Consider the following 12,845-nt stretch of genomic DNA (forward strand, 5'->3'; position numbering starts at 1 on the left):
ACACCCCGAGGGATGTGGCTGTGCTGGAGCGGGGAGGCTGTGCTGGCGGCAATGTCAGAGATGCCTGCAGTGGCCATTGTGTGCTTTCCCTGAGCTGCTGTTGCTGCTGTGAGATGAGGCCCTGCTAGCCAGGCGCTCTGGTGTGCCTGCCCCAGCAAAGGAGGGAAGTGCGGCTGGTTTCTGTGGCGCTGGGGCAGCAAGGAGCGGGTCAGAGATCCCTGCTGATGGCGTGCGCTGCTCCTGCGGGAGTGGGTGGGCGCTAGCGTCCCCGTCCCCTCTGCCTCCGTGTCCGCCATGGTGTTCCGAAGCCGCCTCCTCCCCTCTGTGTCCCTGCTGTCGCCATGGCGGTGTTGGGATGCCCTTGTTGCTACGGGAACGAGGGCAACAGTCCGGCTGAGAGCTGGGATCAAGCGGGTGAGTGTGCCTCGGTGTCCCCGCGGCGTGGGAAAGGTGAGGGATGCTGGTGAGCACCCCCGTGCTGACGTGGCTGCGTCTTGTCCCCTCTGAAAGAGGGAGGGCAGCCGTCGGTGCCGCTGAGCCCAGGCTGCTGAGGGTCGGGAGGAGGGGCTGGGGAGCGCGGCTGGGCAGAGACCCAGGGCTGTGGGGGAGCTCGCGGAGGGCTGACACCCCCTGTCCCACGCAGCGGTGTGGGGGCACCCCTTGTGTGAGAGGGGGGAGAGAGGCAGGGCTGCGCCTGGGCCAGGGCCACCTCGGGCCTGACAAAGCTCTCCTGGGAGCAGGTTGTGCTCCCCTCCTGTGGGATCCCTTCCCCTGCGACCAAGCTGCTTTTCTGGGGGAGGATTTGAGGGGTGAGGTGGCCTGTGGAGCAGAGTGGGGGCTCTGCTGCTGCCTGAGAGGCACCTGGGGGCGGCAGCGCTTTCCGTGTCAGGGCCTGGGAGCTGGAGCCCCTTCTTCCCCCGCAGAGCTGGACAGGGAGCAAGCTTTGCTCCCCAAAAGACAAACTGCCAAAACTTCTTCCTTTCTTCCCTTGTGACTGCATCCAGGCTGCATCCAGGCTGTGGGTTAAATGTGGAGGGGACAGAGGCTGCCTGCCTCGCGGCTGCTGCTGTTGCCCTCCTCATCTTGCACGTGGCCTTTTGCATGTTCTGGCTCAGCCTGTCAATGAGGGGTGAGATTATTTGTGCTTGCTCTGTCTATAAAATGCGGTGAAGGCTTATGATGAGAAGTGCAACAGCTGGCCCAGCTGGAAGGGACTGCAAAGCTGACTCACCGCGACTCCCCTTGCGTTTTAAACCCGTGGGTGATTTTCTGGGGAGCGGTTCCTGCGTACACCTAGGGAAAACAGCAAGGCTGGACTGCTCCAGGAGGGTGCAGATTTCTCAGACAATCTGATCCCCACAGGAGTCTTCCTGTGATTTCCAGGAACTTGGAATGGGCTCTTGACAGGAGCCCCTCAGGAGTGGTACGGCTTCGCTCACCTGCTGCTCTGGATTCAGCCATGCACAGTCAGCTCTGACCGCGCGTCTGGCTGCTGGCTGCTGCCCTGGGGATCCACTCATAGTCCTTTGGGTTCTGCTCTTCCCTTCCAAAGTCGCCAGCTGCGTGGGAGCTCTGATGCATTGTGAACCAAAATGAAATGTGGGCCAGATGCCCGGCCAAGAGTGAATAAAAAGGCAGAGCTGGTGCAAGTTGGGAAGGCAGGAGAGCAGAGGGAAATGCTGGGAGAAGAGACAGTCGTAGTGTAAGGCCTTAAGGCAGGAGCCATAGCTGTACATGACAGCATGTGGAGCTGTGGATCTCCAGCAGCCTCTTGGAAGGGAGCTTGGTCCACCTCAGTGTCAGCTGAGAGTCGGCGTTTGTTTAAAGAGCGAGCAGGAAGGTTTAACACCAGGCTCCTGGTCATTCTCTCAGCTGTGCTGGAGCTTTTGCACTGAATTGCAGGGTGACAGTGCCGCAGGGAGAAAGCACAGAGGAACTGGAATAAAAGGTGATAACAAAAGGGAAATCGTGCTGCTGTGGAGTGGGCCGTTGGCCTGGCAGGGCATGGTGGTCTGCGCTGGGTCCCCCTGGGGAATGCAACGCCTGGCTCCATCCAGACAGCCTAGCACCATTCCTCTGTAAGAGTTTGTCGGGTGCAACGTCCTGCGCGGCTCGTTGGCAAGCTTTGATAAATGAGCTTTGCCAGTTAGCAGCCTTGCAGATTCACCTCCGGAGCAGAGCCATCAGGTCTCCTTTTCAAGCGAGCTCCCCTGTGTCAGCATGAATCCCAGGAGAAGTTGTACATTAATGTCAATGAAAACCTGCCAGCTGCCAGCTGGGTATGAAGGTGTTGGCTGGGTAGCCCTTGGCTGACGGCAGAGCAGTGGGTGCCTCTGAGGCTAGTGATGGGCTCCGCACGGGATGCAGAGACAAGAGAAGAGGGTTGGTGGGATCCTACGTGGTCGCTGAGGCCACTTCTCTTGTCTGCCTTCCTGGGGTTGTGTGGATCCCTGGCCTTTGAGACAAAACTGCATCTGGTGCTGATGTTTGGGTGGTTTCAGGAGGCTCAGTGGCTGTGGTCTCTCTGTGGGAGCAGGCAGAGCTCTGCTGACAGGTTTTGCTTTGGTTGTCGTCTTCCAGAAACAGAAGTGAGTGCTTCAGTCCTTCAGGGGCTGTTGAGAAGCGCTACCTAACTCTTGGGAAAGAAGACTTTGGTGCTTTTGATCAACCGGTTTTGCGGAGCTGTTCTTCATGCTCTCAGCAGTATCGCCCAGCCACGTGGCTGCTGCGGTGGGATTTGAGCAGTCCTGGCTTCCTCTGCCCTTGAGCCTTTGTGCAAACCTGGCCACCCTTGTTGGGGAGCCAGCAGCGATAAAGTAGCTTCCCTTGGCGCGCGCTCCAGAAGAGAGACTGGAGGGGGAAATAACCTTCTCCTGAGGATGGGCATCCCTTGGGTGGGCAAAACCGGGTTATTGAGGTGAATCTATTAAAAGACACAGTGAGTGTTTCTTGTACACGAAGGAATCCATTTCCATTGCATATTCATTTTGCTTTCTGTCTAGCTGTAGTTATTTATCTTACAATGTCACTGCAGCGTTAATCTCGGGGAAACGTCTGTTGATCCTGTGTTCTCACAGTGCGTCTTCCTAAAGCTCAAAGCAGCTGCACTGTTGAGGCAAAGGGCGGTAGGTGTGGGGCAGTGGCGGTTGGCTGTTCCCTAAGGGATGGGGGGCCGATGTGGATAACATTGGTGCCAGGGCAGGGACCCCACCACGGGGGCCAGCCCAGCATCCAGGTGGGCAGATGAGGCTGCAAACCCTGCAGCTCCCAAATAGCATCTTCAGAGGAAGCCAGCTGAGGCAGCAGCTCCCAAGGGGAAGGTGAAACGGCAGCCAAGCTGTTCCGCCATCCAGGCAGCCAGGACAGGCCAGCTCGGCATCCGAAGCAGTGAGACCTGCAGGAAGCACCTTGGAAAAATGCTCTGGGTCTCAAGCGCCAAAGGCTGGTGTTGCTCTGTCCACAGCAACTGAGATGATGTTCTTCACGCAGCTTTTCTTCCGTGAGGCAAACAGACCAGCTAGTGGATGGTGATGAACTTAGGGGCAGCCAAGGTCTGGCTTTTGCTGAAGCTCTGAGCTGGGTCAGCCTTTTTGGAGGTGGCTTTATTGCGCAGTGTGCAGTGCGCTAAGGCCGTGGGGGTGCTGAGGCTGAGGGACTCCTTGGAAATGGCAGCTCCCATGACATTTTCCATCTCTGCTTCTCTTCTAGCTTGGTTCCGTGCTGCTGTTACTCTTTCAAGACAATGAAGAAAGGAGGACGCACTCATCATCTCTGTGGGACAATGGAAGGTTTTGCCCCATCTCACCGGTGTGACCGTCTGCCTGCCATCACAGACACCAAGGGCAAAGCTTCCTTGCAGAGCCGCAAGCCTGCCTGCCCTGTGTTTAAGCTCCATCCTCTGAGGATGGAGCTGATGCCAGGCCAGAGCATGGAGATGGTGCTGGAAGGCTTCTCCAGCACTCCCCAGGTGAGGTTGCCCCGAGGGCTGAGCCTTTCCCATCAGATCACCTGCGCTGGGACTTCTTCTGCAGCCCCTTGACATTTCCCTGAGAAAATGAGCAAGTGCTTTCAAGGAACTGTTGTAGTGGCACAAGCAAGCTGCCACCATGGCGGTACCAGTTGCTTTCCTTGCTGGCCACCATCAGTTGCTAAGGCTTTTTCATGTTTCTGTAGCTACCATAAACCCACCTTGCTGCTAGCAAAAGATGGGCAGAAGGAAGCATTACTAGCTCAGGGGCAAACGGCAGGTTACGAGGTGTCACGTGCTGAGGTGGAAGGGAAAGGCAGAGAAAAGATGCTACACTTTGACTAGGAGCACAGGCAGAAAGTAAAGAAAAATGCAAAAAAAAATGCAAAGCTTCTGGGGGAAGCAGCGAATAAAACAAAACACCGGTGAAGGGAGGGAGTGTCTGGGAACGACATTTTTTTCCTCTGTAGACAAAGATGGACAGAGGGCTGCTCTAGCTCTAAGTCCTGGAGGAGAAAAACAAGCACATTGTGCCAGCTCTGGTGATCACAGTGACGGTCCCCACGTGGGAAACTGTTCCCAGGGATCACTGTATTTGACAGCTTGACTTTTGTCAGTGTTTCCATAACTGCCTGCCCCAGTCTCGCAGCCAGCCCCGCTGTCCGAAGGGCAGCCAGGTCTTGCGGCACCCTTGGATGGCAGCTCAGAGAGGGAAATGTCAGCAGGATTGCTGGCTGTTCTCCTCCCAGGCCCCTTCTTTCCAGGGGAAATCCAGCTCCGCAGAGAAGCTGCCGGCTAACCCTGCTGCGCATTCCCTGCCTGCAGCATTCCTGGGCACAGATGTTTAAGGGAATGGGAACTAAATCTGCATTAAGCTCCTGCTGGTATGAGTGGTTTGAAGGTTGTTTGAAAGCGTTGCCTCAGTGGTAGCTTGAAGAAGACTTGATTACTCCCCTCGCTGACTGTGATGAGACTGTCCCAGTGCAGCTCTGAGCCCACAGGTTTAGCTGAAGAGGAGACAAAGGTACCAGAAAGGAAATAAAGTGCTCAGGGCACTGGTGAGGGTGTCTTGCCTGGAAAGCTGAAAGGGCATCTGTGGGCACAGCTGTGGCTTTGTGGCTCCTGCAGTCAAAGCCAAGACTCTGGGAGTGGGCTTTCCACCTTCCTTGGGTCTTGAGAACTTAATACTCCTCAGGCTGGTCAGAAGCCCAACTCCCTGCCTTGCCCGTGCGACACAGATGATTTGGAAGGCTGTAGGCTCAGAGGAGGAGTTGGGTTGTGGTGTTGTACAAGAAGGAAGAGTGAGAAACGAAAGGAGGAATTGGAGAAGTGAAACCATGGGAAATGAGGAAAAAGTCTTGAATGTAAGAGCATCTGGCTTAAGCAGAGGCTTTTCTTGTGAAGGGCAAGACCTCTCTTTCCTGGGGTGCTTTAGGAGGGCAGAGTACACGAGTGATCCCCTCTTGACCTGAAAGCAGGCTGGCTCCTTGGGTTTTTCCATGGATCCTTTCCACTAAGCTTCCAAGGCAGGGTCTGCTGGCGTTGGCCCTTCCAGCACCTCCTTCCCTTCATATGGTTCTATATTTTTAATCAGCTCCAACAGCTCTCCGTACGTATTGTGCTTAGCAAGGGGGCACATCAAAGCAATAATCCCTTGTGGCAGGGATTATTACGGCTGTAGGCAGCAGGTGACTCACAGGTGCCTTTTGTGGACGTTGGGGTGTAGCATTATGGACACTGGCGTGCAGAATAAATAGGAAGCAGCATCAAAAGAAAAGGGGGCTCTTGAGGAGACCAGTGGCTGTCACTTCATGGCAGCAGTACGGTCCGTGGCTGGGTGATGGTAAATGCAGGGTGTGTTCTGGATGCCGTGCTAGCACCCGCCGGGTGACCTGCGACTCTTGCACACAGGTGGTGAAGGAGCGGCTGCTGTGTCACGCCATCGTGGGAAGGGAGGGAAGGAAGAGGCAGATAATGCACATGGACGTCACGTGCGAGTTCATTGCTCCCGTCCTGCAAATGTCCTCCAGGGCAATCACTTTCCGGGTGGAGAAGGTAAGTCTCGGGACTGCATCCTGGCATTTAATAGCGTGGCCGAGGCCTGAAAGCCTGTGGGGTGCGTGTGCTTGTGCTCAAGGAGGAAATGAAAGAGCTTCTCCAAGTCAGAGACGGGACTTCTTTTTAACTTCAGCCAAGTAAAACTGAGATGACAGCTGCTGCGCTGAAGGGGATCATGGCCACATCCAGAGAGACACAAGGTTCTGCAGTCAGTGTGAAGGGAGGTTCTTGAGGATCCTCCAAGGCACGGTGAAGTCTGAATAGCGATCCTGTAGGGAAGCAGAGGAAAACTGAGATTGCTGTCAGCTCCTCAGGGTGATGAGCAAAACCTGTCATCTCTTGTCTCTCTTTGCCTTCTCTGACATTGGTATGGATGCTAGCTCTTCGCATTTCCCCAACACTCACCTTCTTCAAAGGACCTGCAGACGTCTTCAGCTGCAGCGCTGAGAACAACCCAAAGCAGGTGCCCTTTAGTCTCTGGATCCCAACTCCTGCGTGAACTTTCCCTCTCCCATGAGGTGTCTGACAAAGATAAGATATTTCAGTGTTTAGTTTCTGTGTTTTCAGGTGTCTCCTCTGGTTCCCAGGCATCCTGAGAAGCACAAAATCCTGTGAGCTGGCAGATTTAATTAGAAGCTTTTCAGCTCTCCCTGATGTCTGCCTGTGGTGTGCTTGACGCCACGCGCTCCGATTTATGGAGGGCTATGGCACTGCAGCTGTTTGATATCAGCACGCACAGCACTAGTTTCCCAGACACTGTCTGGTTTCTATAAACCATGCAGGAAACCCAGAGCAATGCCCCCTGTAGCAGGGGCCTCAGGAGACAGGTTGCTACCGGGCAGCTGAGGTTTCTCGCTGACTGTGTGTGCGTGTAAATGTTCCAAACTAACCTCAGGCTACTGCAGGCTCTCCACTACAGGGTAAATCCTATTCCCTCCGCTGTCCCCACACGGGATGCTGCAGTTTCTGAACATGGAGAGCATCTGATAGTCTTAGAGGAAAAACTTTTGGAAGGATACAAACTAATGAAAATCGTAAATAGAGATGTATGCATGTCTGGGGTTGAAAAAGTTGCAATGCGTCAGAAAGGGAAGGAGGTCCATGGCCACTTGAACTTGACTTTTTCCCCTTGTCTTCTGTTTCTGTAGCAACCCAGTGATGTCCTTTGCCTTCAGTACAAGTCTCTTTCTTTAAAAAACGACTCCTCCCTGCCAGTCAGCCTTGTCCTGGCCTTAGAGCAACCCTTCTTCATCTGCGATGCGCACCGGCAGCCCCTCCCTGCAGATGTCCAGGTGAGCAGCCGTGGACCTTCCTGCTGGTGGGTGTTGGAGAGGGAGGAGTGTGGTGGCGTGTTTCTGGTGGGAGGCCCTCCAGTAGAGAAGTTGATACTTTAGAGTCAGCAGTAGACTGGCCTGAACTAAATCAGATTTGAAACGAGCTGCTGAAGGAAACAGAATATCATCTGAATTGGGGAAACACACCTGGCTCTAAGACATGGAGAGAAGGCAGCAGGCAACTAGGTCTGGGCAAGCCGGGTAGTAAAGGCGTCTCTTGGAAGCCGTCCCAGCTCTCCAGCCGCCATCCTCAGACCACTTCTGGAGCTGCTTGCTCTCTTGGAGGGCAGCTCTGCCTTCAGCCTGGTGCCTGCCCTGCTGTTAGTGGAAGGTGTGGGACGTGGACCCTGCTAAACACGTGTTGTTGTAGGCACGGCCACCACTTCTGTGCCGTGCTGGTGACTAGCCCCGGCAAGGGTGAGGACGCAGTGCTGTTGTGCTTGTGTTGAGTGTGAGGATAAAGAAGTTTTTCTAGAGTCAGGGGAAAAGGCCCTGGCTTGCCAGAGTGCTGCTTTGGTGATGTACTCAGCATACAGCTTTGGTGGGTTCCGAGTACAGTAGAACAATATTTCTTTCCCCCTTGTATTGCTATCGATGCAGAGCACAGAGATGTGAGCCTGAGGCAGTCTCAGAGAAGACTGCTGTGGTGCTTGCGGTCAGGTGCACACTGTCCAGAAAATGAAGCATGACCTGAAGCCCACGTAGGGGTCACACTTTGAGCATTGACACGTTTTATGCCCTCAGACCTTGGGACTTCATCAGCTGGTGGTGAATGCTTTTCATCTCCTTGCAGCCCATGAAGCTGGAGGTAGGGGAGGAGCTTCATCTCTTCATCAGCTTTAACCCTGCTTATGAAAAGGATTTGAATAGCCGGGTAGCAGAGAAGACTCTGAAGATACAGTTTCTAGAGCACCCGCATGTGGAGCTGGTCCCCGTTAGGGGAGAGGTCTACTTTCCCAGTCTCCGCATCCAGACCACGGCCCTGGACTTTGGCGGCATCTTGAATGACACCGAAGAGGAGCGTTGCGTCGAGATGACCAACTGCAGCCCGCTTCCTGTCCGGTACCACTGGATGCTCCTGCCAAACAGCCACGTGAGCCGGAGGAGGTATGTGCACCTCTGCCCTCTCCTTGAAGCTCTTCTTCCTGATGTCCTGCCTGTCCTTGGCAAAGACCAAGGCTGTTTGCCTGGGACCTGACAAACTGCTTTCCACTTTGCCTTGTGGAAATAACACCTGCCAGCTGTGGTCAGGGGAGATGCTCAGCAAACAGGTGATCTTCACCAGTTTGATGCTGGGAAGGAGACAATGTTCTCCAGCCAAGCAGGGGCTGTAGGATACTACCAGCACGTTTTGCAGAGCCGTAAGCTAGAATCCTGCTTTATTTCTGGAGCTACAAAGCCATGCTTAGGCACTTGGACAAGCAGATGTATCATGTGGCCTCTTTTCCTTCCCTGCCAACTCTGTTTGTTGTCGTCTCCTACTAAGAAGCTACAACGGCACTGCCACCAGCACGCTGTGCTGCTGTCCCAGCCTCTTGCTGCTGTTTGGCTGTAGCCTCTGTACTGGTTCCCCTGGGAAGGAAAGCTGGCGTGGAAAGCTGCTTTCTCAGAGCTTGGTGGCCTGAGGCAAACAGCACCTTGGTGAAGTGAGTTTCCATCTGTTAACGTGCACGTCACCTTCACGAACCAGCTCTTGAGTGTTTCACAGCAAACGGCAGGTTCTGCTGTGGCTTCGGGTACAGCTGTAGATGTTGGCGGGAGGACTTGTCTGAGCATCCCTGGCGAGCAGGGCTGTCCAGCGCTGGCCTGTGGGTTCCAAGCCCAGGACCAGTCTTCCAGTTGCGCTGGAGCCCATCTCTCAACACATTGCTAGCAGTTTTTCCCGCTGTGGCCTCTCTGCACAGGGCAAACGTCTGGTCTGGACAGTTTTAATTACAGCAGCAAACGATGTTGCTGTAACGCTGTAGGAAACGAAGCCAAGTTTACCATTGGACATGGAAGTGCTGCTATTCCAAATACAAGAGATCACCACGAAACAGTTTTGTTGAGGGAACTGGGATCTGGCCCGGAGGAGACGAGCTGTTGGAACTGGAAATGAGCTGTTGCTCCGAGCAGGGCTTGGGGGAGAAGTCCTGGGAACTGGGGTAGCCCGTTCACAGCTGAGCCTTACCAAGTAACAACAAGTCTTCAGTGTGGCCCTTCTTGATGCACGGCGCCTTCAAGAACAGACCCTAAAAGGCAGAGGGAAGTCTGCAAGAGCAGGTGGAGGGAGGTGGGCAGGGAAGGAGGAGCAGGGCTGTAAGCTCTGCTTGGAGGCCTCTGCCATCTCCTGCTGAATTAGACTAGGCTAGTTTAAGTACAAGCAGGCTCCATCCCTGCTCCGGCCTGATCGCACTTAGAGAACACTACCAGCACTGCTGCTTGTTTGGACGGACCTACAGCTGTGGGTAATTGTCAAGGGAAATTTCAGGAGAAATATCCAGTAGAGCTGCAGATTCTCTCACTTAGGCCCTCTGGGTGTGGAAGGCACAGTCTGCAGGGGTGGGTGCTTTCAGGAGGGCACTGGGGGGTCTGTTGTAGCTCATCGCTGTCCAGATCTGCCCCTTTGTGTCTCAGTGTCACCTTTTTGCACAGTTCATGTGTCTTTTCTTGCTGCGCTTCTTACCTCCCCACAAGGCGTTCACCTCTGTCCTCTTCCACTTCTCCTTGCAACCAGTTACCAGCTGCCCGCACCAGCGCTATTCCAGCAGCGAGGCACGTCATCCCCGGGCAGCGTGGCGAGGATCAAGACTCAGAGCCCGGTGAGGATGAAGGAACTGAGGCAGCTGGGGGAGGCAGAGCCCCTCGCCTTGAGAGCAGAGGATGTAAGTAGGAATGTGTCTCTCTCCTGCATTTCCAGTGTGGCAAGCAGTTACGCAGCTCCCGCTCCCACGGGTGGCTCTCGATGCTGCTCACAGAGCAGCTTTGCACCCCTCCAAGCACATCCCACAGCACTACTGCAGCGACTGGTCACTGGAGAGGCTGTGCGGGACGTGTCATAGGATTGATGGAGGGCATTACCTCTGCTGCACCCATGGAGGGCATATCCATCTTGTCTCTAATCGAGTGGTCAGCAGGAAATTTCTGCAGTAGATTTTGCTGTAGCGTCTTGAGAGAGAGCAGCATGCAAATCAGAGAGAGAGTGCAAAGCATCAGGAGTCAGAGGAGCTGGGCTGGAGTCTTCCTAGGGGCTCCTAGGGCTCTCACCTCCAAGTCTTTGTGTTTCTCTAAAGGCAGTAAAACCTGTTTCTAAAGGCAGCAGAGAGAATTTGTTGCTGCCAGGAGACCTCCAAAGTACTTCAGTGTAGTGTATTAATGAATGCCTTAATGAGTGAGCAAGGGAGAAAAATTTTCCCGTGGTTACTGTGCTGGAAAGTGGAATGGATGCAGGCTGAGATGAGGATGATTTTGCCTGTGTTTGAGGGAGAGGTCCCTCCAGCCATGTCTGTCCTTTTCTCCAAGCCACGGCTCCCCTTCTGCACCCATTTCAGTGCTCGACATCTTGATCTCTCCTCCCTCGCTTCCAGGTTTTCGACATCCTGCCGCTGCACGGTGTGCTGCAGCCAGGCGAGAGCCAGCGAGTCACCTTCACTTTCTTTGGCCACGCCAACATTGTTGCCCGCGCCATGGCGCTGTGCAGGGTGGAGGGAGGCCCGACCTACAAGATGGCGTTGAGTGGGGAGGCTTCGCTCATCAGCTACCACCTAGACGCCATGGAGATTGACTACGGGCTGCAGGTACCGTGCACTTCTCTTGGCAGAGGTCCTTGTCACGAAACCACCACCAGCGCGTTGCTGCCCACCTAGGTCCAGGGCTCTCTCCCCTTCCCAGCTACTTTTTGAGTGATACGTCCTGCATCCAGGCTGGGTTTTGATGGCCATCTCCACCCCTGCTCCCCCAAAACTGGCAGTTCCTCCTCTTCAAGGTCACTCATGCTGCCTCCTGGGGCAGGCAGGATCCCAGAGGTGATCTCCAGGGGGACATGCCCCAAGACATCCATCCACTGATCCGCTCCTAAAGCCTGAGGTCCAAGGAGATGCTCTCTTTCCATGCTCTTGATTAACCAACACAGTAAACCAGGGAGGAAGTGAACTTGGGCTTCCCGTCACTGTAGCTGGAGAGAATGTCCCACAATGATCCCTGCTTTGCTTCTTTTCAGCTCAAAACCCCCCAGATATTTCCAGCTGTTGGCCCTGTACATGTTGCACGTCCATCTCCCTTTGTCGCTGTCACTGCAAGCTCTGCAAATACTTGCGTGCGGGTGCCTGTTCTTCTGAAATGTCTTGGTGCCTCCTCCTTTCTTTCAGCCAGCTGTTAGATGACACCTTGAAGTGCAGAGGGCTGGCATCCTCTTTGGTTTCTTGATTACTGATCTGTCTATGGTTGGTATTGCCCCTCTGCATGCCGCCATCACTCTCTGTTCCTGTGCAGGGCTAAGAGCTACCCTGTGGCTGTGGGCTCCCCAGCCTGACCTGGGAGAGTCAAGTGCCCGTATCTTCTCTGCAGTCCCTGCTTCTCTCTTGCGTTGTGTTCATTTGCTCTCATCCCAATGCAAGCAGCAGGAGACTCCCAGCAGCAGACTGGTGTGTGTAACTTCCCGCTCCTCTGCCCTCTCTTCAGCCGTTTCACAAAGTCGCGGAAGCAGAGCTCACCCTGCAGAACAGCGGCAAGGTGGGAATCACCTACGCGGTGCTAAGCCCCAGCACGGCCACTGCAGACAGCCCGCTGCCCGGCGTGCCCCTGGTTGTGCCCAGCACGGTGAGTAGCACAAGCGATGAACCCTGGGCCTGTCTCAGGCTGCCCAGGAGAGGGTGAGAGGGAAAAAAGGGAAAAAAGACAAGACCCACAGAAGCAGCCAGGAGAGACAGGGCTGTAAGCAATTGCTGCTGGGGGGCAGAGAGGGTCAAGCAGGTGCGGGCCTGAGAGAGTTCCTTAACGGCCGCTGCTGGCGGGTGGCCCTGCTGTCACACAGCACCCACCGGCGGGAGGCACGAGTGCTTGGGGAGCTCTCTGGCCCCCAGCTGCTGAGCTCTCTGCTCATGCTGGCGCTGGAGCCGGATGGCGCAGACTCTGCTGAGGGTCGCCTTCCCCCGGTTGTGTGATTGGACAGGACTTATTCCTGGTGCGAGCCTGCACAAACCCTGCCTGCCCCCTGCCAGCACTAAGCAGGGGAGACTGAAATACTTTCTTGTTTGGGCGTGAAGGTCCTTTGCCAGAAATGGTGACAGCCCCTGTACTGGTCCCTCACTGCTCCAGCTTTGCTGCTCTGCAGCAGCTTTGTGGGGCAGTGAGGGGGGCCAGGGAGGAGCGGGGCTGTGGAATAGCAAGGAGAGGAGTTTGCAGCACCCCACCATCCCAGCTTCTCCGTTCTGCGTGGGTGTCTTTGAGCTGAAGCAGTGTTCCTATCTATGTCCCTTTGTGCAATGGGAAGAGGAAGCCAAATGGCT

General features: G+C 55.0%; 1 protein-coding gene across 1 annotated transcript in view; it reads left to right on the plus strand.

The window, feature by feature from the left end:
* Positions 1 to 341: 341 nt before the first annotated feature.
* LOC147600344 (axonemal central pair apparatus protein HYDIN-like) overlaps positions 342 to 12,845 on the plus strand; it is a 39,467-nt gene continuing 26,963 nt past the window's right edge. The window contains exons 1-9 of the mRNA XM_086751234.1: positions 342 to 414; positions 3,464 to 3,527; positions 3,709 to 3,967; positions 5,879 to 6,022; positions 7,174 to 7,317; positions 8,153 to 8,466; positions 10,076 to 10,223; positions 10,926 to 11,135; positions 12,019 to 12,156. Of these exons, the coding sequence (XP_086607360.1) occupies positions 342 to 414; positions 3,464 to 3,527; positions 3,709 to 3,967; positions 5,879 to 6,022; positions 7,174 to 7,317; positions 8,153 to 8,466; positions 10,076 to 10,223; positions 10,926 to 11,135; positions 12,019 to 12,156 (1,494 nt within the window). The remainder of the gene's footprint in view (positions 415 to 3,463; positions 3,528 to 3,708; positions 3,968 to 5,878; positions 6,023 to 7,173; positions 7,318 to 8,152; positions 8,467 to 10,075; positions 10,224 to 10,925; positions 11,136 to 12,018; positions 12,157 to 12,845) is intronic.

This window comes from Chlamydotis macqueenii, chromosome 6 (genome assembly GCF_036417535.1).
Source record: "Chlamydotis macqueenii isolate bChlMac1 chromosome 6, bChlMac1.mat, whole genome shotgun sequence".
Lineage (NCBI taxonomy): Eukaryota > Metazoa > Chordata > Aves > Otidiformes > Otididae > Chlamydotis > Chlamydotis macqueenii.